Below are 26383 nucleotides of genomic sequence, written 5' to 3'. Positions count from 1 at the left end.
TATGTATAAAATGGATAACTAATAAGAAGCTGCTGTATTAAAAAAAAAAAACTATTACAGTAGTGGCTCAACTTGTTGACAAAGAAAGTGAAAACCCATCTTGGATGATGAACTATTAACTTACCGAGTGGATCATGTCCATTAATCAATGAGAAAATATCAACTAAAATTGATGGCTTTAAAGTTAACAAAATATGTTCTTGTTACCATTTTAAAGTTATCTTAAGTTATGTCCTCACAGAGAGTTCTCTAAAGTAACTAATTTTCAGTTAACAACTTTTTGGTGGGTATAATGATCTCTTTATGGAATGTCTCCCCCACTTCCTTCCTCTACTACACTGTCATTAATCATATGGTTGTAGAATATAGCTCGCAATGTTCTTTAGACATTAAAAGGTTTCCAGTAAAGGTTCAAAATTCACCGTTAACAACTGGGGTTAAAAAAAAAATAATAACATCTCAGGTTAATTAAACAAACCAAACCAAACCAAACCAAACCAAACTCTTTTGTAAAAGGGGTCACTGGGACAAACAATAATCTGCCTCTAAGGTTAAGTTTAACTTAGTCTATATTTGGCTAACTACAATCTAGACTATATTTTAAAGGATTTTATGCTGGAGCCAAATTTAGTCCTTGAAGAAAGCAGTTAGCATTGGATGACTCTTGAGTAGCCATACATTGATAGGAAAATGGCAAGAGATTCTATTCTCCCAAAATAAATGATAATTTAACTTTTTGTCACTTTCAGTAAAAAAACCTGACAACTTACTAAGACAAAAAAACTGTCTATTCTTCTCTTAGTGAGAACACGTTCTAAAGCAAGGCTGTGTCATTCTGGCAAAGCACACTTTGACAGTACTAAGATTTAAAAATTAAATAAACTAATACTTACACTTGCTCTTCTTTAGATTCCTTATTCTGAAAAATAACATCAAGAATTAGTATTATGTATCAACTATGTTGATACAGCATAGTGATCTAACTGCATTTAGGTCAGCATTTCTCAAGCTTTTTGACCACAACCAAAATAAGAAATATAATTTACATTATAACTCAAATGTACTTACATATATATTTTTATACATAAGCATAAAACTGAAATATAAGTCCCATGAAATAAACCTTACTCATATTATGTGTGTTATGGACTGCATGTTTGTGTGCCTCCAAAATTCTTAGGTTGAAACCCTAACCCCCAGTGTGATGGTAACTGGAGGTATGGCCATTGGGAGGTAATTAGGTTTAGATGATTTGGAGTTCTCATGATGGGATTAGCACCCTTATGAGAAGAGACCAGAGAGCTAGCTTGCTCGCTTGTGCATGCTTGATCACTCTTTCTCCAATGTGTGATGATACAGTGAAAAGGTAGCTGTCTGCAAATTAAGAAGGCAGCCTTCACCAGACACTGAATCTGCTGGCACCTTGATCTTGAATTTCCCAGCCTCCAGAACCGTGAAAAATGTTGTTTTTGCCACCCAGTTTATGGTAGTTTGCTATAGCAGCCCGAACTAAGACAATGCGTGATGAACTCTGAAGTTTTTTTTATTCATACTATTTCTTTTTTTAAAATGATAGTTGTGACGCACCAAATTGATTTTATAATCTACCACTGAGTCATGAAACACAACTTGAAAATCACTGATTCAGATATTGGAACTGAGTGTTGCGGTGGAGTTTGTATCTATTGCAATATCTTGGGACAGATACTGCAATTGTGTACGTAATTTTCATTTATGGAATCCGATACTAATTACAAGAGTTCTTGAAAATCTACATGTAAAGAGAAAGCAGATTGATATATTAAGAATCTTATAGGGAAAAAGTGTTAGGGAGATCAGAATTGGGAGGAAATATTAAACAGCCCTATATTTTATTTTCATTAAAACTATAAAGGCAACCTATTAAATAAAGGTAATATCAATGACAGTTAACATACTAAATTAAGAGTATTAATTACTCTTATATATCACCCTTCTATTGAGTATCAATTATTGTCATATAAATTACAGTATTAATTTCTACTACCACCTCTTGTTTACAAGAAACTTCAGGCCTCTTTCCCCACAGATTCCATGATATACTTACTAATTTGTTTTGCTTTATTGTCTCTATACTAAGAGGATTTTTGCATTTCATTGTCTGATCAATGTCCAGTGCCAATTTGATTTTACAATTTAGAATTATCAACTCCTGCCTTGGTTCTAGTGTACTTGAATAACTAGGTTGAAAAGACCTTTGATTGTTCATAATGAACATATCTAGTATAGTTAAGTATAGGTTCCCCTGCTATCCAAAAGTAGAGCATTCCTTTGGAACCTTTCATAAACTGAAATGGCATAAAGTAAAGAAGCAATTACAGGCATACCTTAGAGGTAATGAAGGTTCGGTTCCAGACAACCCCAATAAGGTGAATATTGCAATAAAGCAAGTCACATGAATTTTTTGGTTTCCCAGTTCATATATGTTTATACTATACTGCAGGCTATTAAGTGTGCAATATAGCCTTATGTCTTAAAAAATGTGTACACCTTAATTTAAAAATACTTTATTGCTAAAAAATGCTAACCATCATCTAAGCCTTCAGCAAACTGTAGTCTTTTCTTTGGTAGATGGTCTTGCCTTGATGTTGATGGCTGCTGACTAATCAGGGTGATGGTTGCTGAAAGTTGCAACGGCTGTGGCAATTTCTTAAAATAAGACAACAGTGAAGTTTGTCACATTAATTGCCTCTTCCTTTTACGAATGATTTCTCTGTTTGACAGCATTTTACCCACAGTAGAACTTCTTTCAAAATTGGTGTCAATTCTCTCAAACCCTGCCCTTGTTTTATCAACTAAGTTTCTGTCATATTTTAATCCTTTGTTGTCATTTCAACAGTTGTTACAGCACTGTCACCAGGAGTAGATTCCATCTCAAGAAACTACTTTCTTTGCTCATCTATAAGAAGCAGCTCTTCATCCATTAAATTTTATCACGAGATTGCAGCAATTCAGTAACATCTTCAGGCTCCACTTCTATTTCCAGTTCTCTTGCTATTTTCACCACATCTGCAATTACTTCCTCTACTGAAATCTTAAATCCTTCAGTTTCATCCATTAGGGCTGTAATCAACTTCTTCCAAACTACTGTTACTGTTGATATTTTGACCCCTTCCCATGAATTATGAATATTCTTAATGGCATCTAGAAAGGTGAATCCTTTCCAGAATGTTTTCAATTGACTTTGCCCAAATCCATCAGTGGAATCACTATCTATGGTAACTGCAGCCTCACAAAATGTATTTCTTAAATAATAAGACTAGAAAGTCCAAGTGACTCCTTCAGCCACAGGCTGCAGAATGGATGCTGTGTTAGCAGGCATGAAAACAACATTAATCTCATTGTACATTTCCATCAGAGTTCCCAGGTGAGCAGATGCATTGTCAATGAGCAGTAATATTTTGAAAGAAATCTGTCTTTTTTTTTTTTTACTTTATTTTTTTGAATTTATTTTATTTATTTTTTATACAGTAGGTTCTTATTAGTTATCTATTTTTTACGTATTAGTGTATATATGTCAATCCCAATCTCCCAATTCATCTCACCACCACCCACCCCCCACTTTCCCCCTTCAGGTGTCCATACGTTTGTTCTCTACATTTGTGTCTCTATTTCTGCTCTGGAAACCGGTTCATCTGTACCATTTTTCTAGGTTCCACATATATGCGTTAATACATGATATTTGTTTTTCTCTTTCTGACTTACTTCACTCTGTATGACAGTCTCTAGGTCCAACCACATCTCTACAAATGACCCAACTTCTTTCCTTTTTATGGCTGAGTAATATTCCATTGTATATATGTACCACAACTTCTTTATCCATTCGTCTGTTGATGGGCATTCAGGTTGCTTCCATGTCCTGGCTATTGTAAATAGTGCTGCAATGAACACCAGGGTGCATGTGTCTTTCTGAATTATGGTTTTCTCAGGGCATATGCCCAGTAGTGGGATTGCTGGGTTATATGGTAATTCCATTTTTAGTTTTTTAAGGAACCTCCATACTGTTCTCCATAGCGGCTGCATCAATTTACATTCCCACCAACAGTGCAAGAGGGTTCCCTTTTCTCCACACCCTCTCCAGCATTTGTTGTTTGTAGATTTTCTGATGATGCCCATTCTAACTGGTGTGAGGTGATACCTCATTGTAGTTTTGATTTGCATTTCTCTAATAACTAGTGATGTTGAGCAGCTTTTCATGTGCTTCTTGACCAACTGTAGGTCTTCTTTGGAGAAATGTCTATTTAGGTTTTCTGCCCATTTTTGGATTGGGTTTTTTTAAAAAAATATTGAGCTACATGAGCTGTTTATATATTTCGGAGATTAATCCTTTGTCTGTTGATTCGTTGGCAAATATTTTCTCTCATTCTGAGGGTTATCCTGTTTATGGTTTCCTTTGCTGTGCAAAAGCTTTTAAGTTTCATTAGGTCCATTTTTGTTTATTTTTGTTTTTATTTCCATTTCTCTAGGAGGTGGGTCAAAAAGGATCTTGCTTTGATTTATGTCATAGAGTGTTCTGCCTATGTTTTCCTCTAAGAGTTTTATAGTGTCTGGCCTTACATTTAGGTCTTTAATCCATTTTGAGTTTATTTTTGTGTATGGTGTTAGGGAGTGTTCTAATTTCATTCTTTTACATGTAGCTGTCCAGTTTTCACAGCACCACTTATTGAAGAGGCTGTCTTTTCTCCATTGTATATTCTTGCCTCCTTTATCAAAGATAAGGTGACCATATGTGTGTGGGTTTACCTCTGGGCTTTCTATCCTGTTCCACTGATCTATATTTCTGTTTTTGTGCCAGTACTATACTGTCTTGATTACTGTAGCTTTGTAGTATAGTCTGAAGTCAGGGAGCCTGATTCCTCCAGCTCCGTTTTTCTTTCTCAAGATTGCTTTGGCTATTCGGGGTATTTTGTGTTTCCATACAAATTTTAAGATTTTTTGTTCTAGTTCTGTTAAAAATGCCATTGGGAGATTGATAGGGAGTGCCTTGAATCTGTAGATTGCTTTGGGTAGTATAGTCATTTTCACAATGTTGATTCTTCTAATCCAAGAACATGGTGTATCTCTCCATCTATCTGTATCATCTTTAATTTCTTTCATCAGTGTCTTATAGTTTTCTGCATACAGGTCTTTTGTCTCCTTAGGTAGGTTTATTCCTAGGTATTTTATTCTTTTTGTTGCAGTGGTAAATGGGAGTGTTTCCTTAATTTCTCTTTCAGATTTTTCAGCATTAGCGTATAGGAGTGCAAGAGATTTCTGTGCATTAATTTTGTATCCTGCTACTTTACCTAATTCGCTGATTAACTCTAATAGTTTTCTGGTGACATCTTTAGGATTCTCTAGGTATAGTATCATGTCATCTGCAAATAGTGACAGCTTTACTTCTTCTTTTCCGATTTGGATTCCTTTTATTTCTTTTTTATCTCCGATTGCTGTGGCTAAAACTTCCAAAACTATGTTGAATAATACTGGTGAGAGTGGTAACCTTGTCTTGTTCCTGATTTCAGTGGAAATGATTTCAGTTTTTCACCATTGAGAATGATGTTGGCTGTGGGTTTGTCATATATGCCCTTTATTATGTTGAGGTAAGTTCCCTCTATGCCTACTTTCTGGAGGGTTTTTATAATAAATGGATGTTAAATTTTGTCAAAAGCTTTTTCTACATCTCTTGAGATGATCATACGGTTTTTATCCTTCAATTTGTTAATATGCTGTATCACACTGATTGATTTGCATATATTGAAGAATCCTTGCTTTCCTGGGATAAACCCCACTTGATTATGGTGTATGAAACTTTTAATAAGCTGCTGGACTCTGTTTGCTAGTATTTTGTTGAGGATTTTTGTGTCTATGTTCATCAGTGATATTGGCCTGTAGTTTTCTTTCTTTGTGACATCTTTGTCTGGTTTGGTATCAGGGTGATGGTGGCCTCGTAGAATGAGTTTGGGAGTGTTCCTCCCTCTACTATATTTTGGAAGAGTTTGAGAAGGATAGGTGTTAGCTCTTCTCTAAATGTTTGATAGAATTGGCCTGTGAAGCCATCTGGTCCTGGGCTTTTGCTTGTTGTAAGATTTTTAACCACAGTTTCAATTTCAGTGCTTGTGATTGGTCTGTTTATATTTTCTACTTCTTCCTGGTTCAGTCTCGGAAGGTTGTGCTTTTCTACGAATTTGTCCATTTCTTCCAGGTTGTCCATTTTGTTGGCATATAGTTGCTTGTGGTAATCTCTCATGATGCTTTGTATTTCTGCAGTGTCCATTGTTACTCCTCCTTTTTCATTTCTAATTCTATTGACTTAAGTCTTCCCTTTTTTCTTGATGAGTCTGGCTAATGGTTTATCAATTGTGTTTATCTTCTCAAAGAACCAGCTTTTAGTTTTATTGATCTTTGCTGTCATTTCCATCATTTCTTTTTCATTTATTTCTGATCTGATCTTTATGATTTCTTTCCTTCTGCTAACTTTGGGATTTTTTGGTTCTTCTTTCTCTAATTGCTTTAGGTGTAAGGTTAGGTTGTTTATTTGAGATTTTTCTTGTTTCTTGAGGTAGGACTGTATTGCTATAAACTTCCCTCTTAGAACTGCTTTTGCTTTATCCCATAGGTTTTGGGCCATTGTGTTTTCATTGTCATTTGTTTCTAGGTATTTTTAAATTTCCTCTTTGATTTCTTCAGTGATCTCTTGGTTATTTATTAATGGATTGTTTAGCCTCCATGTGTTTGTGGTTTTTTTACGTTTTTCTCCCTGTAATTTATTTCTAATCTCATAGTGTTGTGGTCAGAAAAGATGCTTTGATATGATTTCAATTTTCTTAAATTTACCCAGGCTTGATTTGTTACCCAAGATGTGCTCTATCCTGGAGTATGTTCGTGTGCACTTGTGAAGAAAGCACAATCTGCTGTTTTCGGATGGAATGTCCTATAAATATCAATTAAATCTATCTGGTCTATTGTATCATTTAAAGTGTGTGTTTCCTTGTTATTTTTCTGTCTGGATGGTCTGTCCATTGGTGTGAGGTGTTAAAGTCCCCCACTATTATTGTGTTACTGTCGATTTTCCCTTTTATAGCTGTTAGTATTTGCCTTATGAAGTGCTCTTATGGTGGGTGCATATATATTTATAATTGTTATATCTTCTTCTTGGATTGATCCCTTGATCATTATGTAATGTCCTTCCTTGCCTCTTATAACATTCTTTATTTTAAAGTCTATTTTATCTGATATGAGTATTGCTACTCCAGCTTTCTTTTGATTTCCATTTGCATTGAATATCTTTTTCCATCCCCTCACTTTCAGTCTGTATGTGTCCTAGGTCTGAAGTGGGTCTCTTATAGACAGCACGTATATGGGTCTTGTTTTTGTATCCATTCAGCGAGCCTGTGTCTTTTGGTTGGAGCATTTAATCCATTCATGTTTAAGGTAATTATTGATATGTATGTTCCTCTTACCACTTTCCTAATTGTTTTGGGTTTGTTTTTGTAGGTCCTTTTCTTCTCTTGTGTCTCCCACTTAGAGAAGTTCCTTTAGCATTTGTTGTAGAGCTGGTTTGGTGGTGCTGAATTCTCTTAGCTTTTGCTTGTCTGTGAAGCTTTTGATTTCTCCGTCAAATCTGAATGAGATCCTTGCCGGGTAGAGTAATCTGGGTTGCAGCTTCTTCCCTTTCATCACTTTAAATATATCATGCCACTCCCTTCTGGCTTGTAGTTTCTGCTGAGAGATCAGCTGTTAACCTTATGGGAGTTCCCTTGTATGTTATTTGTCGTTTTTCCCTTGTTGCTTTTAATAATTTTTCTTTGTCTTTAATTTTTGTCAATCTGATTACTATGTGTCTCGGCATGTTTCTCCTTGGGTTTACCCTGCCTGGGACGCTGCGCTTCCTGGACCTGGGTGGCTATTTTGTTTCCCATGTTAGGGATGTTTTTGACTCTAATCTCTTCAAATATTTTCTCGGGTCCTTTCTCTCTCTCTTCTCCTTCTGGGACCCCTAAAATGCAAATGTTGTTGCGTTTAATGTTGTCCCAGAGGTCTCTTAGGCTGTCTTCATTTCTTTTCATTCATTTTTCTTTATTCTCTTCTGTGGCAGTGAATTCTTCCATTCTGTCTTCCAGGTCACTTATCTGTTCTTCTGTCTCAGTTATTCTGCTACTGATTCATTCTAGTGTATTTTTTCATTTCATTTATTGTATTGTTCATGTCTGTTTGTTTGTTAATTCTTCTAGGTGTTTTTTTGTTAATTCTTGTAGGTCTTTGTTAAACATTTCTTGCATCTTCTCAATCTTTGCCTCCATTCTTTTTCCGAGTTCCTGGATCATCTTCACTATCATTATTGTGAATTCTTTTTCTGGAAGGATGCTTATCTCCATTTCATTTAATTGTTTTTCTGGGGTTTTATCTTGTTCCTTCATCTGGTACATAGCCGTCTGCCTTTTCATTTTGTCTGTCTTTCTGTGAATGTGGTTTTCGTTCCACAGGCTGCAGGATTGTAGTTCTTCTTGCTTCTGCTGTCTGCCCTCTGGTGGATGTGGCTATCTTAGAGGCTTGTGCAAGCTTCCTGATGGGAGGGACTGGTGGTGGGTAGAGTTGGGTGTTGCTCTGGTGGGCTGAGCTCAGTAAAACTTTAATCTGCTTGTCTGCTGCTGGGTGGGGCTGAATTCCCTCCCTGTTGGTTGTTTGGCCTGAGGCAACCCAGCACTGGAGGCTACAGGCTCTTTGGTGGGGCTAATGGTGGACTCCAGGAGGGCTCATGACAAGGAGTACTTTCCAGAACTTCTGCTGCCAGTGTCCTTGTCTCTGTGGTGAGCCACAGCCATCCCCTGCCTCTGCAGGAGACCCTCCAACAGTAGCAGGTAGGTCTGGTTCAGCCTCCTATGGGGTCACTGCTCCTGCCCCCTGGGTCCTTATGCACACACTACTTTGTGTGTGCCCTCCAAGAGTGGAGTCTCTGTTTCCCCTAGTCCTGTCAAAATCCTGCAGTCAAATCCCGCTAGCCTTCAAAGTCTGATTCTCTGCGAATTCCTCCTCCCATTGCCAGACCCCCAGGTTGGAAAGCCTGACATGGTGCTCGGAACCTTCACTCCAGTGGGTGGACTTCTGTGGTACAACTGTTCTCCAGTTTGTGAGTCACCCACCCAGTGGTTATGGGATTTGATTTTATTGTGATTGTGCCCTTCCTACCATCTCATTGCAGCTTCTCCTTTGTCTTTGGATGTGGGGTATCTTTTTTGGTGAGTTCTAGTTCTTCCTGTTGATGATTGTTCAGCAGTTAGTTGTGATTCTCGTGCTCTCGAAAGAGGGAGTGAGCACACGTGCTTCTAGTTCGCCATCTTGAACCGACATCCAGAAATCTTTCTTTCTGAGCAGTAGGTCTCAACAGTAGACTTAATATATTTAGTAAACCATGTTGTAAACAGATGTATTGTCATCCAGGCATTGTTGTTCCATTTCGGGCGTACAGACAGAGTTGATTTAGCATAATTCTTAAGGAGCCTAGGATTTTCAGAATGGCAAATGAGCACTGGCTTCAACTTAAAATCACTAGCTGCATTAGTCCCTAACGAGAGAGTCAGCCTGTGTGTTGGAGTTTTGAAGCCAGGTATTACTTCTCCTCTTTAGCTATGAAAGTCCTAGATGGCATCTTCTTCCAATAGAAGGCTGTTTTGTCTACATTGAAAAATCTGTTGTTTAGTATAGTCACCTTCATTCATTATATTAGCTAGATCTTCTGGATAACTTGCTGCAGCTTCTGCATCAGTGCTTGTTGCTTCACCTTGTACTCTGAAGTTATGGAGATGGCTTCTTTCCTTAAACCTCATGAACCAACCTCCGCTGGCTTCAAACGTTTCTTCTGCAGCTTCCTCACCTCTCTCAGCCTTTACAGAATTGAAGAGAGTTAGGGCCTTGTTCTAGATTAGGCTTTGGTTGAAGGGAATGTTGTGGCTGGTTTAATCTTCTATCCAGAATACTGAAATGTTCTCCTTATCAGCAATAAGGCTGTTTCACTTCCTTACCATTCCTGTGTTCACTGGAGTAGCTCTTTAATTTACTTCAAGAACTTTTCCTTTGCATTCACAACTTGGCTAACTGTTTGGCACAAGAGGCCTAGCTTTTGGCCTATCCCAGCTTTCAACATAACTTCCTCTCTAAGGTTAGTCATTTCTAGCTTTTGATTCAAAGTGAGAGACCTGCAACTCTTCCTTTCATTTGAACACTTAGAGGCCTTTGTAGGGTTATTAATTGGTCTTTTTCAATATTGTTGCATCTCAGGGAATAAGAAAACCCAAGGAGAGGGAGAGAGATGAGGGAACGGCTGGTTGGTGGAGCAGTCAGAATACACACATTTATCTTTTAAGGTGGCCATCTTATATGGGCATGGTTTGTGGAATCCCAAAATATATAAATTACAATAGTAACACCAAAGATCGTTGATCACTTCAAGTGGGATTTATCCCAGGGATACAAAGATGGTTCACTATCCACAAATCAATCAATGTGATATACCACATTAATAAACTGAAGAATAAAAATCATATGATCATCCCAATAGATGTAGAGAAAGCTTTTGACAAAACTCAACATCTGTTTATGATAAAATTTCTCCACAAAGTAGGTACAGAGGGAATATACCTCAACAAAATAAAGGCCATATATGATAAGTCCACAGCTAACATCATACTCAATGGTGAAAAGCTGAAAGCATCAGGAACAAGACAATGATGCCCACTCTTGCTAGTTCTATGCAATACAATTTTGGAAGTCCTAGCCACAGACAAGAAAAAGAAATAAAAATAATCCAAATTGGAAGGGAGGTAGTAAAACTGTTACTGTTTGAAGATGACATGATATTATACATAGAAAACCCTAAAAACACCACTAGAAAACTACTAGAGCTTATCAGTGAATTCAGTAAAGTCACAGGATACAAAATTAATATACAGAAATCTGTTGCAGGGCTTCCCTGGTGGCGCAGTGGTTGAGAATCTGCCTGCCAATGCAGGGGACATGGGTTCGAGCCCTGGTCTGGGAAGATCCCACATGCCGCGGAGCAACCGGGCCTGCGAGCCACAACTACTGAGCCTGCGCGTCTGGAGCCTGTGCTCCACAACAAGAGAGGCCGCGAGAGTGAGAGGCCCGTGCACCGCGATGAAGAGTGGCCCCTACTCGCCGCAACTAGAGAAAGCCCTCGCACAGAAACGAAGACCCAACACAGCCAAAAATAAATAAGTAAATAAATAAATTAAAAAAAAAAAGAAATCTGTTGCATTTCTGTACACTAACAAAGAAATATCAGAGAGAGAAATTGAGAAAACAATCCCATTTACCATTGCATCAAAAAGAATGAAATACCTAGGAATAAATACACGGAGGTAAAAGGCCTGTACTTGGAAAACTAAAGATACTGATGAAAGAAATTGAAGATAACACAAAGTGATGGGTGGATATACCATGTTCACAGATTGGAAGAATTAATACTGTTAAAATGACCATACTACCCAAAGCAATTTACAGATTCAATGCAATCCCTATCAAAATACCAATGGCATTTTTCACAGAACTAAAACAAATAATTCTAAAATTTGTATGAAAATTCAAAGACCCTGAATAGCCAAAACAATCCTGAGAAAGAAAAACAGAGTTGGAGATATCATGCTCCCTGACTTCAGACTGTACTACAAAGCTACAGTAAGCAAAACAGTATGGTACTGGCACAGAAATAGACACATGGATCAAATGAATAGAATAGAGAGCCACCCAGGAATAAACCCACACACTTATGATCAAGTAATCTATGACAAAGGAGGCAAGAATATGCAATGGGGAAAAGACATTCTCTTCAATAAGTAGTGCTGGAACAACTGAACAGCTACATGTAAAAGACTGAAATTAGAACATTTTCTCACCCCATATACAAAAATAAACTCAAAATGGATTAAAGACTTAAATTTAGGACCAGAAACTATAAAACCCCTAGAAAAACACATAGGCAGAGCACTCTTTGACATAAATTGTAACAATATTTTTTTTGGAACTGTCTCCTAAGGCAAAGGAAAGAAAAGCAAAAATTAACAAATGGGACCTAATTAAATTTAAAAGCTTTTGCACAGCAAAGGAAACCATCAACAAAATGAAAAGATAACCTACTGAATGGGAGAAAATATTTGCAAATGATATGACCAAAACTGGGTTAATATCTAAAACAGACAGTTCATACAACTCAATATTAAAAAAAAAACAACAAAAAAACCCCAATCTGATTAAATAATGAACAGAAGACCTGAATAGACATTTTTCTTCAGAAGACATACAGATGGCCAACAGGCACATGAAAAGATGCTCAACATTGCAAATCATCAGAGAAATGCAAATCAAAACCACAATGAGATATCACCTCACATGTGTCAAAATGGCTATAATCAAAAAGACCACAAATAACAAATGTCAGCAAGGATGTGGAGAAAAGGAACACTGTACACCTTTGGTAGGAATGGAAATTGGTGCAGCCACTATGGAAAACAGTATGGAGGTTCCTCAAGAAACCAAAAATACAACTACCACATGATCCAGCAATTCCACTCCTGAGTGTACAGCCAGAGAAAATAAAAACACTAATTTGAAAAGATACATGCACCACAATGTTCATAGCAGCATTATTTATGATAGCCAAGATATCGAAGCAACCTAAGTGTCCATCAACAGATGAATGGGTAAAGAAAATACGGTATATATACATAATGGAATACTACTCAGCCATAAAAAATGAAATTTTACCATTTGCAACAACATGGATGGACCTAGAGAGTATTATGATTAGTGAAATAAGTCAGACAGAGAAAGACAAATGCTATATGGTATCACTTATATTTGGAATCTAAAAAATAAAACAAATGAATAAATATAACAAAACAGAAACAGACTCAAAGATATAGAGGACAAACTAGTGGTTACCAATGGGGAGAGGGAAGCGGGGAGGGACATTATAGGGGTAGAGGATTAAGATGTACAAACTACTATGTATAAAATAAATAAACTAAAAGGATATATTGTACAGCACAGGGAATATAGCCAATATTTTATAATAACTTTGAATGGAGTAAAATCAATAAAAATTTTGAATCACTATGTTGTATACTCAAAACTAATATAATATTGTAAATCAACTATACCTAAAAAAAAGATCACTGATCACAGATCACCATAATAAAATAATAATAATGAAAAAGTTTGAAATGTTGTGAGAATTACCAAAATGCGACACAGAAACACAAAGTGAGCAAATGCTGTTGGAAAAATGGTGCCAACTTGCTTGATGCAGGGTTGCTACAAACCTTCAATTTGTAAAAAATACAGTATCTGAAAAGTGCAATAAAGCAAAGTGCAATAAAATGAGGTTAGTCTGTACCTTTTTTTTGTATAAGCAAAAATCCTCTTCAGATTTCTTTTGGTTAGCACAAACAAATACTAATGCAGGTCTTTCATAAAAACGAAGTGGCGTAAAGTGAATTTCGAAAAGCGGGAGATACCTGTATTTCTAAAACTCCTTTTAAGTTCTTTCCAGGACAAGTTCATGCCTGTCTTACATGCATCTCAGCAACTTCCCTTTAGAGGTGACATCCACTTTGAAGAGCTTGATTTATTTCCTGCCATATTTCTTTTTTCCCCAAGGCTTCAATCACAAAGCATTCTATTCTTCTGCTATCTGCTTTACCTTCCTTTTCTATTCCTAACCCTCAGTCCCTCTGAGTAGGGAATGGAATTGGGAAGAAAGAACTAATGAACTCTCAAAAGAGTTATTTATACCTCTATACATACTAGTTAGAAGAGGTAGAAGTTATCTTATTGTTCCCTCTATTTGCTACACAAATTTTATTTTTTCATCATCTTCATCCAGAGAATCCCTGATAGTTGTTTTTAGGACCTCAACTATTGTTAGGTAGACAGGCTGAAAATCAAATAATTAACAGAGGACATAATTTCACACATAAGGACTTTATAGTCACTCTGTATAACACTAACAAACTTCTATACGCTAGAATTTTTCATGAGGAGAACTCTTGATAAGAGAATTTGATTGACTCAGCTTTTTATAATTGGTTGCTTACATTATACTAGACAATTCTTTGCTTCTATAACAGTAATTGAGTATATGACTAGGACTATTGTATATGAAATAGTCATATGAAAAATTTTCATCATTTTTTAGGTTTATACTTCAAAATTTCGATAAAAGATATAAGATACAAGATCTCTCTTCTGATGCTGAAATTTTATCTTGATAAAATTAGTTTATTTTCAAAGTATCTCAATTTTTTTAATAAAATAAATTGGAAGTAAACTTAGGATGTTTAAAAAAAACAAAAAAATTCCTAGATAGTTGCTGACTTTAATAAGAAATTTTTAATATTACTAGTGTATAAATTTTAAGTAGCATTTACATTATTTCTGCTTATGTTTATTCCCTGTTTAATTTCAATTTGACATAGAAGTGGGGCTTTCCATTTAGCTAAAATTGAGAATCCAAGTATTACCATATTTTAATCTTTTGGAAGTAAGGAAGAGACACACTGTAACCCTTGGAGCTTAGATTTGTGGTCTAATAGCTGTAGATTTACTTGGTCAGCCTTATGCAGTATTAGACCTGGGACTTACAAAATGTTTTGGCAAAAATAAAAAATAGCAGCTAAACTAATGAATCAGGTTGTGTTTTATTATATATGAATGGTCTAAAAGTAAGAAAAAATATTCATACTCATGTCTTTTAAAAACAATTTATTTTAAAAAATTAATTTTCAAAATAACTTTTGATAAATATGAAAATTATATTGACATTTTACTGATCGGAGTATAAAATAATCTTTATTTTGTTCTGTACCTCAATAAGTATTTTGTAAATTTACTTTCATTGTGTAAAATTGCATTTATGACTAAAGTTTGTGTATACTTCCAAATGACTAATAACATGAACTTATCAGATTGTAGTTGGGCAAATATTCTCACTCAGTTTAGAATATAATCTAGACTTTAAATATATGTTTCAAGCCAGGAAATAACATATTTTTCACAGTAAAGTTTCCATAGCATAGCGGTTAGCTATATGCTTAATAAAAAAATTATCTTGAGTCCAAATCCATAGGAATGTACAACAACAAGAGTGAACCAAAATGTGAAGTATGGACTTTGGATAATTATGATATATCAATTTAGGTCCCTCAATTGTAACAAATGTACCACTCTGCTGGGGAATTTTGGTTGAAGAGGCTGTGCATGTGTGGGGGCAGGAGGTATATGGGAAATCTCTGTATCTTCCTCTCAATTTTGCTCTAAACCAAAAAAATTGCTCTAAAATAATAAAGTCTTAACTTTAAAGAATTAAGCCAATAAAAAAAACTCTTGACTTTCTCTTGTAATTTTTCAAGCTATTAAGAGACTTCTTGCTAAAACTGCACTACAGATCATAACTTGTTCATTTTACAACTCTCAAATAACAGGAAGAGGCATAAAGAAGCTTCTTGGATTTGTACCATTTTTGTACATTATTGCATTGTTGGCAGAGTGTTAGACACAAAGGAGAAAATCAAGATTTCTTAGGTTTTGAAAAATGTTTCTGAACTTATCTGTAAAAATATGAAAAGAATCTGTGTTTAAAACAGAGTAGGCATTTTTTAAAATGAGAATGGTACACAGAAATTAGTGAAATGTCCAAGTGACTAATTCAGTTTCTTTACTTATATATTTAAATGTATAAATTATGATTTAGGGAAGTAAAGTAGGGCATACTGTAAGTTTAAATCATTTTCAGAATCTAACATACATAGACTTCTCTATAATCATATATTCAATAAGCTATGAACATTTATAAGTCATTTGTGCTACATGTCTACTTGGACTAATTTTAAGTTCTAACTAATAGTAAAACCATGTATTAAACCTAAGTGTTCATAATCAGACATTCCTCTATTATAACGCTAATATAGCCTCTTACCTTTTTATTCTTGGTCTTTTTCTTTTTCTTTGGTTTACTCTTAACCTGATAGGTAAGAAATAAATCATTTATTTAATATGCAATTCAAACTGCACAATGGATTATTTTACAAAATGTATTTCCTCTAACCACTGGGATCTTTTATTTTCTAATATAGATCATACTTTCCTTCTAGATTCTATGGAAAATTATTTTCATCTTAATTTTAATCTCAGTCTTCTGCTTGAGAAATCACTGATGTATAAAGGAACAACATATAATGTCAATAAGTAGGCTACTGAAAAGAGCTCAGAGGTCCTCACTTGCACACGTGCAAGCATGACTAACAGAGGAGGAAGGCACCTTAAAAATAATAAACATATTCAGGTCCATTAGATGAAAAATTAAGCCTAGGAAGAATTTAGTGACTACATAATACGTTACCACTTATCTGTAAAGAAATACATCCTGGATGGTTTTAATTCTACCTCTGTGTAAATAGCGTTGAAATATCCCTGTTTTCTCTTCCTTTCTCTCTCCTTCTATTCCCCACTATGCTTTCTTCTACTTTCTGTTAACCTCCCACATCCATTCCACCACTCAGGATGAAGAAACATGTGCCAGGCACATAATAAGTGTTCAATAAATGCTGCCAAAATATATGGTTAAGGCAGGAAAGATTATGGAAGAAAGTATTGGGAAAAGAACCATTCCAATTCAAGCTCTGTGTAAACACTATGATAAATATAAACTAAGATTGTCTGGGAGGCTTTAAGAATAGCACATGCAACAAACTAAAAGCCTTAATCAGTTCTTCTAATTCAAATATTAATGAGCACTTATACTTCCTGGAGATCTTTAATAGATTCTGTTGAAGATTCACTGGGTATCGATGCCCCATCTTTATTCATTTCTGCTAACTGTATTTCAGGGATTGATTTCACATTTATATTGTACTCCATAAGAGGTGGACTTAGTTCTTCTTCTTCATTTTGTAACTCTTCTATTTCAATACCTAAATATTAAAACCAAAACACTCAAAGTCTGGATGCATATAATTTTAGCCTCTTATCACTATTTTAAATATATTTACTCCCCCCCATAACACCGCCCCAGAAATAGAAGACCTCTTACTCTGTTCAAATACTAAATGAAAAAAAAATGCCCATTTATCAATGACCAAATAACAGGTACATATACTAGCCTGAAACCAATCAATATAAACTCAAATGCTAAGATACTTGACTGTTATCTTAAGCAGACTATAGATATAGATAATGTAGAACTTAAGTCAATTCTAAATACTAAGTTTTTGAGTATCCTGACATTGACCTTATTAAATATTGCAACTAGTATTATTTTAGGGCATAAGTCTGAAACATAAAGAAGAGAAGGAAAAGCTAGATGTATTTTTTTCCCTTTTTTCTTCTTTTTTATAATCAAAGGTTGTTAAAGGGTATCAGCCCCCAATTATGTGACTTATTTGATACCATGATCCTTGATACTGCTCCAGAGATTCAATATCTAAACTTGTGGACTTCATTTGACTGGTCACAGATGGTCCAAACAAAACCCATTGGGTTACTTTCTTAAGTATAATTTTACTCCAAACAAAACCCATGGTGTTATTTTCTTAAGTATAATTTTAATTGCAGAATTTGAATTCCATTTTAAAAACACCAACAGTACATAAATAGAAATAAAAAAATTAGCAACTCACCATCTGGCAGAAAAGTATATAGCTTAACAATGGATAGTTAACCAGATAAAAGTTACATAAGATAAACAGTAGCATATATGAGCAGGCAGAGCAAGCAGGCAGACATTTTTGCCTGTTGAAGTGCCCTGTGTGTCAAAAGTTAAAATACTCTGTTAGGGTAAACCCTAGGGCACATGCATTAAGACAAAGGCAGAATAAAGGCTCATACTAGATTCAGCTGACCAGTAGTAATCTGACCATATAATTTTCCGAGCTTATAACAAACAATTACAGTTTATCATACAGTTTATCTGACCGAGTAAAAATCTATAGGTGCCCCTTAGCTATCCTGGGTTGAAAGGTCACTTAGGCATTTGATTTTTAAACATACTTACGTTGACTGCCCGTTATTGACTGTAGAGCAATTCCTATGATACATAAAGAAAAAATTTAGATATATAATTGCAAATGTAACCAACAAATATCAGACTAAGAAAAACCAGAAGATTTTTTACACTGCACCAATCAATATTATAACTAAAAATAACCAGCTTCACTCACAAATCCAGTTTAAACAAGGCATAATTAGATTATAACATAAAGGTTATAAACCCATGTTTAGAGAAAGAAAGGTTTAAAAAAAAGATAGTTCATAATAGATAATGCCTAGAACACAAGCACTTTAAACCAAGAAGCAAATTTTTACAGTTTACAGTCTAAGGTCATGAAGTAATAGTCAATTATGAAGCAAACCTCCATTGAAAGTTTGAGCCTTTTTTTTAGCAAAATCCTGATGAGCACTCTCTCTCCTTGCCCATTAATATTTATTAAGCACCTATGATATACCAGGCTGTGTTAGGCTCTAGAGTTTGAATGGTGAGAAAAAAGATAACTGTCAAAGAGATTTAGTGGGGACAATGGATATTAATCAAATAATCAGATATACAAATGAAAACCAAAACTGTAGTAACTACTAGGGAAGACATATAAGATACTAGGAAAGCCTCTATTAAAGGGACTTGAGCAATAAGCTCGTCAGACTTTCAGAGTGAAAATTGTTTGAAATACCTTGAATTTATTGCTCAACTCACTTTCCCAAATATTTTTATTATCATAAGTTTTTGTCATTCAAAATCTTGATAGAGTAAATGTAAAAAAGAAAAGCCTCTAATTTATAAGCCAATTTACAAGTCAAGGGTGCTTGCCTGACTTTCTTATAGCATCAAACTCAGCATTCTCTTCTTTTATCTTCAAAGAAAGCTTTTAAAGGTTAAGTAGGAAAACACAATGGAATCCCAGAGCCTTAGCAAAAGGAGTGGGATTGGGGCCTAGCAATTATCGCTGAAGAAAATCTGGACCAGGTCAACAATTACTAGAAACTTGGAAAGTTATATGTTTAAATAGCATCAGTGTGATCATCAGTTGCTCACCAGGTAGTATGACTAATAACTTGGGACCAGGAAAATTCACCTAGAATAACACAGCAAGGGTTTCAGTGATGTTGACATGGCTTTCCACCATGACAGCTGAGAAGCTATCCTGGAATGTGGGGAGGAGGTCTGAAGTCTTCCCCATAACAACAAATAAAGTTTGGGAATGGCCACCGCCAACCTTAGACAACCTTAGACCTTGCATAAATGTTATCTGATTTTTAAAATAACCTATGACCAAACTTTTAAACAAAAGTCAAGGTTCTGATAGAAAGGAGAAACATACACTCATGGTGTCTAAAAGGGCATTCCTGAAATACTCAGTACCTGTATTTCATGGTTTTAGGCATCCTTAAATTTGTAGAAGTGATAAAACTCCTCTACTTAAAAATATTCAACAATTCCTTTTTGAAAACACAAATACCTCAACATGGCAAGAGAAATCCTCTTCAATGTATTCTATGAACCCTCCCCTACTTTAATCTCAGTATTGCCAAACTTTTTAGTTCCTTGTACTATAATATATCTTTATGTTTCTGTACCTTTGCTCTTGTTTCCTTCTGAAACATCCTTCTCCATCTTCTTCACTTGGCTAACTTTTACATGTCATTTAAGAACTCCTTAGATATTATATCTCCAGAAAGCCTTTTTGGATTCTCTTAGGCTAGAATTTCCCATGGTATTCTGGAAACATCTCTAGCACTGTAATTTCTATTAGCTTCTTGATGAGGATATTCTCTCAAGAATGTGAGCTCACTGAATCTCCTACCCTTAGCACTGTATCTGGCACATAGCAGACACTCAGTGAAGGTTTACTGGCTTAAGTAAATAATTATTTTGTACCTTGTTGATAGCAGGATAACATCCTCTGAATGATTTCTGGTACTGGTATGCCTAGGTAGATGGACAGCTGATGGTAATCAAGGGAGATATTCTCAATGGGATTCTCCTTCACTTTGTCAATATCTTCTTGCTTCATCCCAAGGCGCAGAAGAATATCTGAAACTTTTTTCCAAATTGAATTGAATTGTGACTCAGTGAGACCATTCATCAAAATCTCACTAAGGAGGATATCCCTGTATTTGCACAGCCTCAGGATGTCTGCAGACTTAGAGAGATCAGAAGATAGTGGTTCCATATTCCAGCCAGTTTTGGGTGCAGGGAACACATTCAAATGTTTTATGAGAGCTAATAGGAGGTATAAGTCAAACTGTTTGGACTGTGGAAGCTCCTTGTTTGGGGGATAAAGCAGATGCCATGCTCCACCCAAAGGGTGATTGGTCCAAAGATGGTTGTAGTAGGGTTCCAGTACATTCTTGTGTATAAGAAGCTCTTTTTTCAAAAGAGGGGGTGGCATAGCCTCATCAAATATTTGCCGAACAATGTCAGTACCAGAAACAATAATTATATGAAGCAGATGATAGAAATAATTATAATCAAGTTTGAAGATAGGCATTTCATCTGAAAATGAATTTTGAGAAGTCAAAAGATTCCACATTAATGCTCTTTTTCTATGTGATTTCTTGCATTACATCTTAAGCTCCTGTAGGACAGGCACTATTCCAAAAGAATGAAGTACAGTACAGTGCTTTGTCACAGCCAGTGCTCAATAAGCATGCTGCTATCTGTCTAGCTGTCAAAAAATCAAAACAAAAACAGTATGTTCCAAGCAAAAGTAATCACAAAAACTAATCACTATAGAAGGCTTTCAACCATCCAGGGTTTTGTTCAAGTAAATGAGCTTTGGCCACCAAATGGCATAAAAGTATTAAGCCTTTGAAAATTCTGAAGACTGTCAAGAATGGTAACTGCCAGTGTTTAGTTATATTTTACTTAGGCAATTATATTTTATCTTAATCAGCATTGTCCAGTAAAACTTTTTGTGATGAAAATATTTTAGATTTTCACTGTCCACTAGCCACTGAACAGTGGAAATGCTGCTTGTCTGACAAAGGAACTGAGTTTGAAACTTTATCTAATTTTAATGAGTTTAAGTTTAAACAGCCACATATGGCTAGTGACTACTGTATTAGACAATGCAGAACGATAGCAAGAAACATAAAGTGATTTAATGCCTTGCTTCTCAAAGTACAGTCCACCGACCAGCAGCAGCAGCAGCAGCAGCAGCAGCAGCCACGTGGGAGCCTGCTAGAAATACAGAATCTCAGGTCTCACCCCAGAGATACTGAATTGGCACCAACATTTCAACAAAATCACAGATGATTCAAATATATATTAAAGTTTGAGACACACTGATCTTATGAACCTCTTGTTCTTATCCTTTCAAAAAATAAGTTAATGATTAAGTAGGTATTTCATCAATGAAATGGAATAAGGCATGAGACTGAACTATTTGATATTTTTCTGGTTTAGTAGCACTTCCAAAAGAAGAAAGTAGACTGAGGTGAATTAGAAAGTAATAAGAATTTGGTATATGATGGTATATTTTTTAAACTAATAAAATATGTGTTTATTATGAAGTGCAACTTTATTATTTTATCCTTCATGATTCTGTGTTTCAAAAGATTTTTAAAGTAATATTGTTGTTTGATATACTTGACATAAACTGTGGAGGCAAGCAAGGTTACAAAGCAAATGACTCAAGGAGTTTTCTCTGGGCTGCCAAATAAGAAGCTGGCTAGGATCAGGGACATCCATTCTCCCTAGCAAGAAGGAATGCCACCAGACTGCTCTTCCATGGGTCCAGGAGCCCTTAAGCTCTCCAAGTGCTGAGCAGCTGGCATTTCCTAGCACGCTCCTGAAGAGCGGGCACCTAAGTTTAGACTACCTGGCCTTGAGCCCCAAATGTTCATTCTTTCCATTTCACCCTTTTAACAGGGAATGCAACAAGTGAGGAGTTGGTAGGGAACATTAGCTGAAGCTCAATCTGTGTAGTCACAGCTATGCACCAAACCCAGCAAACCTCTCTATAGATGCAAGGTAATGTGATACCCATACACCTGCTGATCTTTCTGTCCATGAATTCCAGCCTACACCAAGTGATGTTTGTTAGTGTAAACCCAAGCCCAGCGAATGACAAACTCAAATAAACACACGGTTGTTAATGGCATGATACTTTACAGAGCAAGTCAAAATTTTTAACACAGTTTTCAACAGGAGACATATGAAAGTGAAATATACCTTTTGTACCAAATTTTAAACCGATCTTCGGTCTTATATCGGTATCATCTATTTTCAGAGACATCAACTTTTTGTAACTGCAAATGGAAAAAAAATTAGGTTAAAAAAGTCAGTCAAGATTTCTGGTATCAACATGGCTAAGTCAGTGAGCATTTTCTTCTCCTCCTTCTGGAAATAATTTAAAAGCAAAGGAGAAAAATAAATGAACAAATAAAAACCACCAACAGTAACAACCCTACATTGCCACTTTCATTAGAATTCAGAGGCAAGTAGAATTGCTAGATTTCATACAAAAAGAATCACATGACTAGCTTATTTGCAAGAAGACTATTTGGTAGTAGGAAAAAAGAAATCTTTGCACTGTAAAAAGGCAGCAAATCTGGAACTCCTCCCAGACCCTCCTCCACCACAGCATCTTCTTACCAATAACTATTCCAAGAAAACGCAACTCATTTAATGACTAGTGATTAAAAAAGAGAGAAAGAAAGAAACTGGCATAGCATCAATACAAATAATTAGAAAAAAATTGAGGGAAAAAGTAGCAAAATTTATTAAATAGACTAAACACTAAGTAAATGCTGCTATGAAACAGATGAAAAAACTTGTGGCTTGGCTTTGAAATGAACTCTCCCACAGAAAACAATACAATACAAAAAAAAAAAAAGGGACAGAGATGTTGGTTTGGTGGTGGTTGCTGTTAACTGATTTTACCTCCAGCACCAGCATAACACTGCCAATCAGCTACTACATTGAAAACACTTTAAACTCTAACAATATAAAGTACTGGCAAAGATACTGAGTAAAAGGAATTCTCCTACACTGAAAGTGGGAGTGTAAATTGATAAAAGCACTGCGGGAAACAGTTCAGCCATACCAATCATGGAGCACATCCTACAGCTTGCATGGGCAAAGGAGCAAATTTTGCACTTCTGCCTAACTCTTAAGCACAGTCTCCAGTCCCACTTCTCTGGGAAATATGGCTATAGATGGCCAGTCGGTACAGAGCACATACTATGGCCCACTCAGACAAGGAAGCAAATTCGAGCTCTCACCCCTCTGGGAAGCATGCCCACATATACCTAGCAACCACGAAGCACATCCTACAGCCCGCCTGGGCAGGGAGTCAAGTCAGTTGCCATACCTAACTATTGAGCATAGCCTCTGGCCCTGGATAATCAGGAAGCCAGAACAGTGACCCTGAGCAGCCTCAGAGCCCAACCTAAGGTACTTTCCAGTTGCAGAACCCAGCCTAACGCCTAATGCAGCAGCAGAGCCCAGATACAGCCCTGCTGAATGCTACCTATGTAATCACTCAAGCAGGGAGTCCAGCCAGTAACCTGCCCAACATCAGAGGACAGCCTCTGGTCCCATTACACCAAGGAATCCAGACAGCAACCCTGACATTTTCTGCCCCACCGAAATGTGGGGTACAGCTGAAGGCCACACCTCACCCAAGAGCAGAGCACAACGAACAACCTATCTGATTGCAAAGCCCATCCTGTGGCCCTGCCAAACTTTGGGGCACAGCCTGTGGCCCTGCCTGATTGCAAAGTACAGCCTGATATCTCATCTGATCATGAAGCCTGGCCTGTGGCCCCACCTGAATGTAGAATCCAGCCACTGTTTCCATCTGCTCAGGAAGCACACCGTGAAGCCCCACCTGACCAGGAACAATTGCAGAGCATGGCCTGCAACTCTGCCCAATCACAGAATCCAACTGGTGACAACACCCAGTCAGGGAACAAAGCCTGTGAATGTGCCCAACCAGAGGTGATTACAGAACACAGCTAGTAACCCCACCTGACCACAACATAGCCAGCAGCCCAACTTGACCTGGGAGCCCACCTAGCACACCCACTTGAACATGGAACCCAGCCACCAGCCCCACCCAACAGCACCCCACCCCCAACCTCAGAGCACAGACTGTGGCTTCACAGAACTAGAAAACCCTATGGGAAGTTCTATTTACCTGTAGATGCTACCAGCTGATTGGTGAAGGTCTTTCCCTGCCAAAACAAACCTGTAAAGTCTGCAAGTGGAGACCATGTATTCAAATGTGCAGAAACCAATGCAAGTATACAAAGATCATGAAGAATCAGGTAATATGAGGCCACCACAAGAAACTAATAAACTTCCAATAAGTGACCCTAAAGAAATGGAGATCTATAGACAGTGCAAAGAATTCAGAATAATCCTATTAAAGAAGTTCAGTGAACTACAAGAACACACAAACAACTAACTGAAATTAGGAAAACAGTGCATGAACAAAATTAAAAGGTCAACAAAGAAATAGAAACCATAAAGAAAAAAAAAAAAAACCCAGAAGTCCTAGAGTTGAAGAATACACTGACTGAACTGAAAAATACAATAGAGAGTTTCAACAACAGACTTGATCAAGCAAAAGAAAGAATCAGTGAACTCAAAGACAGATCATTTGAAATTACCCAATCAGAGGTGGAAAAAGAACAAAGAATGAAACGAGTAAAGAAAGATTACGGGATGTATGGGACAACAATAAGAGAAACAATATACTAGTATGGTAATCCCAGAAGGAGAAGAGAAAGAGAAAGGGATGGAAAGAGTATTTAAAGAAATAATGTCCCTTTCCCAAACTTAAGCTGAGAAATGGACATCCAGATTCACAAGGTTCAAAGGACCACAAATGGGTTGAACCTGTAAAAGACTACATCAAAATGCATTATAATTAAACTGACAAAAGTAAGAGACAAAGAGAGACCTTTGAAAGTAGAGAGATAAGCAACATTGCCTTGAAATCAGTCTTGGCAATGATTTTTTTAATTTGACATCAAAAGCGCATGCAAAAATAAATAAGTGGGACTATATCAAACTAAAAAGCTTCTGCACAGTGAAAGAAACAGTCAACAAAATGAAAAGGCAACCTACAGAACAGGAGAAAATATCTGCAAATCATACATCTGATTAGGGGTTAATATCTAAAATATATAAGGAAGCCATACAATTCAACAGCAAATAAATAAATAATCCAATTAAAAAAGGCAAAGAACCTGAATAAACATTTTTCCAAAGAAGATATAAAATGGCCAACAGGTACAGGAAAAGATGCTCAACATCACCAATCATCAGAAAAATGCAAATCAAAACTACAATGAGATATTACCTCACACCTGTCGATAGAGCCACTAGGGGAAACAGTATAGAAGTTCCTCAAAAAATTAAAAATAGAATTGATCCAGCAATCCCACTTCTGGGTATATATCATATGTCCAAAGGAAATACAATCTCTGTCTCAAAGAGATACCTACACCCCCATGTTCATTGAAGCATTATTTACAATAGCCAAAACATGGAAAACAACTTAAGTGTCTGTTAATGGATGAATAGATAAAGAAAATGTGGCATATATATACCATGGAATACTATTCAGCCATAAAAAGGAAATCCTGCCATATGTGATAACATGGATGAACTTGGAAGGCATTATGCTAAGTGAAATAAGCCAAACAGAGAAAGACAAATACTGTATGATCTCATTTATATGTGAGAGCTAAAAAACCCTGAACTCAGGAACACAGAGTAGACTGGTGGTTGCCAGGGGTGGGGGTGGGGCGTGGGAAATAGGTAAAGGGGTCAAAAGGTACAAACCAGGGGTCCAAAGTACAGCACGTGACTATAGTTAACAATGCTATATTGTATACTTGAAAGTTGTTAAGAAAGTAGATCTTAAATGTTCCCATCACACAAAAAATCTATGTGAGGTGATGGATGTGTTAACTAAACTTATGGTGGTAATTGTTTCATATATACATATATATAAAATCATCATGTTGTATACCTTAAACCTACACAATGTTATATGCCAGTTATAGCTCAATAAAGCTAGAAATTAAAAGACCAGCAGCAATATGAAAAAAATAAACAGATCATGACCAATTGCTATTTATTCTTGGAAAGCAAAGTTGATTCAACATTTGAAAATAAATTGATGTAATTCAACATACTAGCAGATTAAAGAAGAAGAAGAAAACCATATGATCGTCTCAATGCATGCAGAAAAGCATTAGTTCACTATCCATTCATGATAAAAATTTTCAGAGAAGTAGGATGAAAAAAGAATCTCTTCAACCTAAAAAAGGGTATCTGTAA

The 26383-nt window shown here is 36.2% G+C and overlaps 1 protein-coding gene across 1 annotated transcript in view; it reads right to left on the bottom strand.

Annotated features, from left to right (window-relative positions):
- DZIP3 (DAZ interacting zinc finger protein 3) overlaps positions 1–26383 on the bottom strand; it is a 106802-nt gene that overhangs the window by 39021 nt on the left and 41398 nt on the right. The window contains exons 12-17 of the mRNA XM_061193054.1: positions 22259–22335; positions 19961–20578; positions 18083–18115; positions 16834–17003; positions 16010–16054; positions 894–919 (exon numbers count right to left, since the gene is read on the bottom strand). Of these exons, the coding sequence (XP_061049037.1) occupies positions 894–919; positions 16010–16054; positions 16834–17003; positions 18083–18115; positions 19961–20578; positions 22259–22335 (969 nt within the window). The remainder of the gene's footprint in view (positions 1–893; positions 920–16009; positions 16055–16833; positions 17004–18082; positions 18116–19960; positions 20579–22258; positions 22336–26383) is intronic.

The sequence above is a fragment of the Eubalaena glacialis genome, chromosome 6, assembly GCF_028564815.1.
Source record: "Eubalaena glacialis isolate mEubGla1 chromosome 6, mEubGla1.1.hap2.+ XY, whole genome shotgun sequence".
NCBI lineage: Eukaryota > Metazoa > Chordata > Mammalia > Artiodactyla > Balaenidae > Eubalaena > Eubalaena glacialis.
This window is presented reverse-complemented; position numbering and strand designations above follow the sequence as displayed.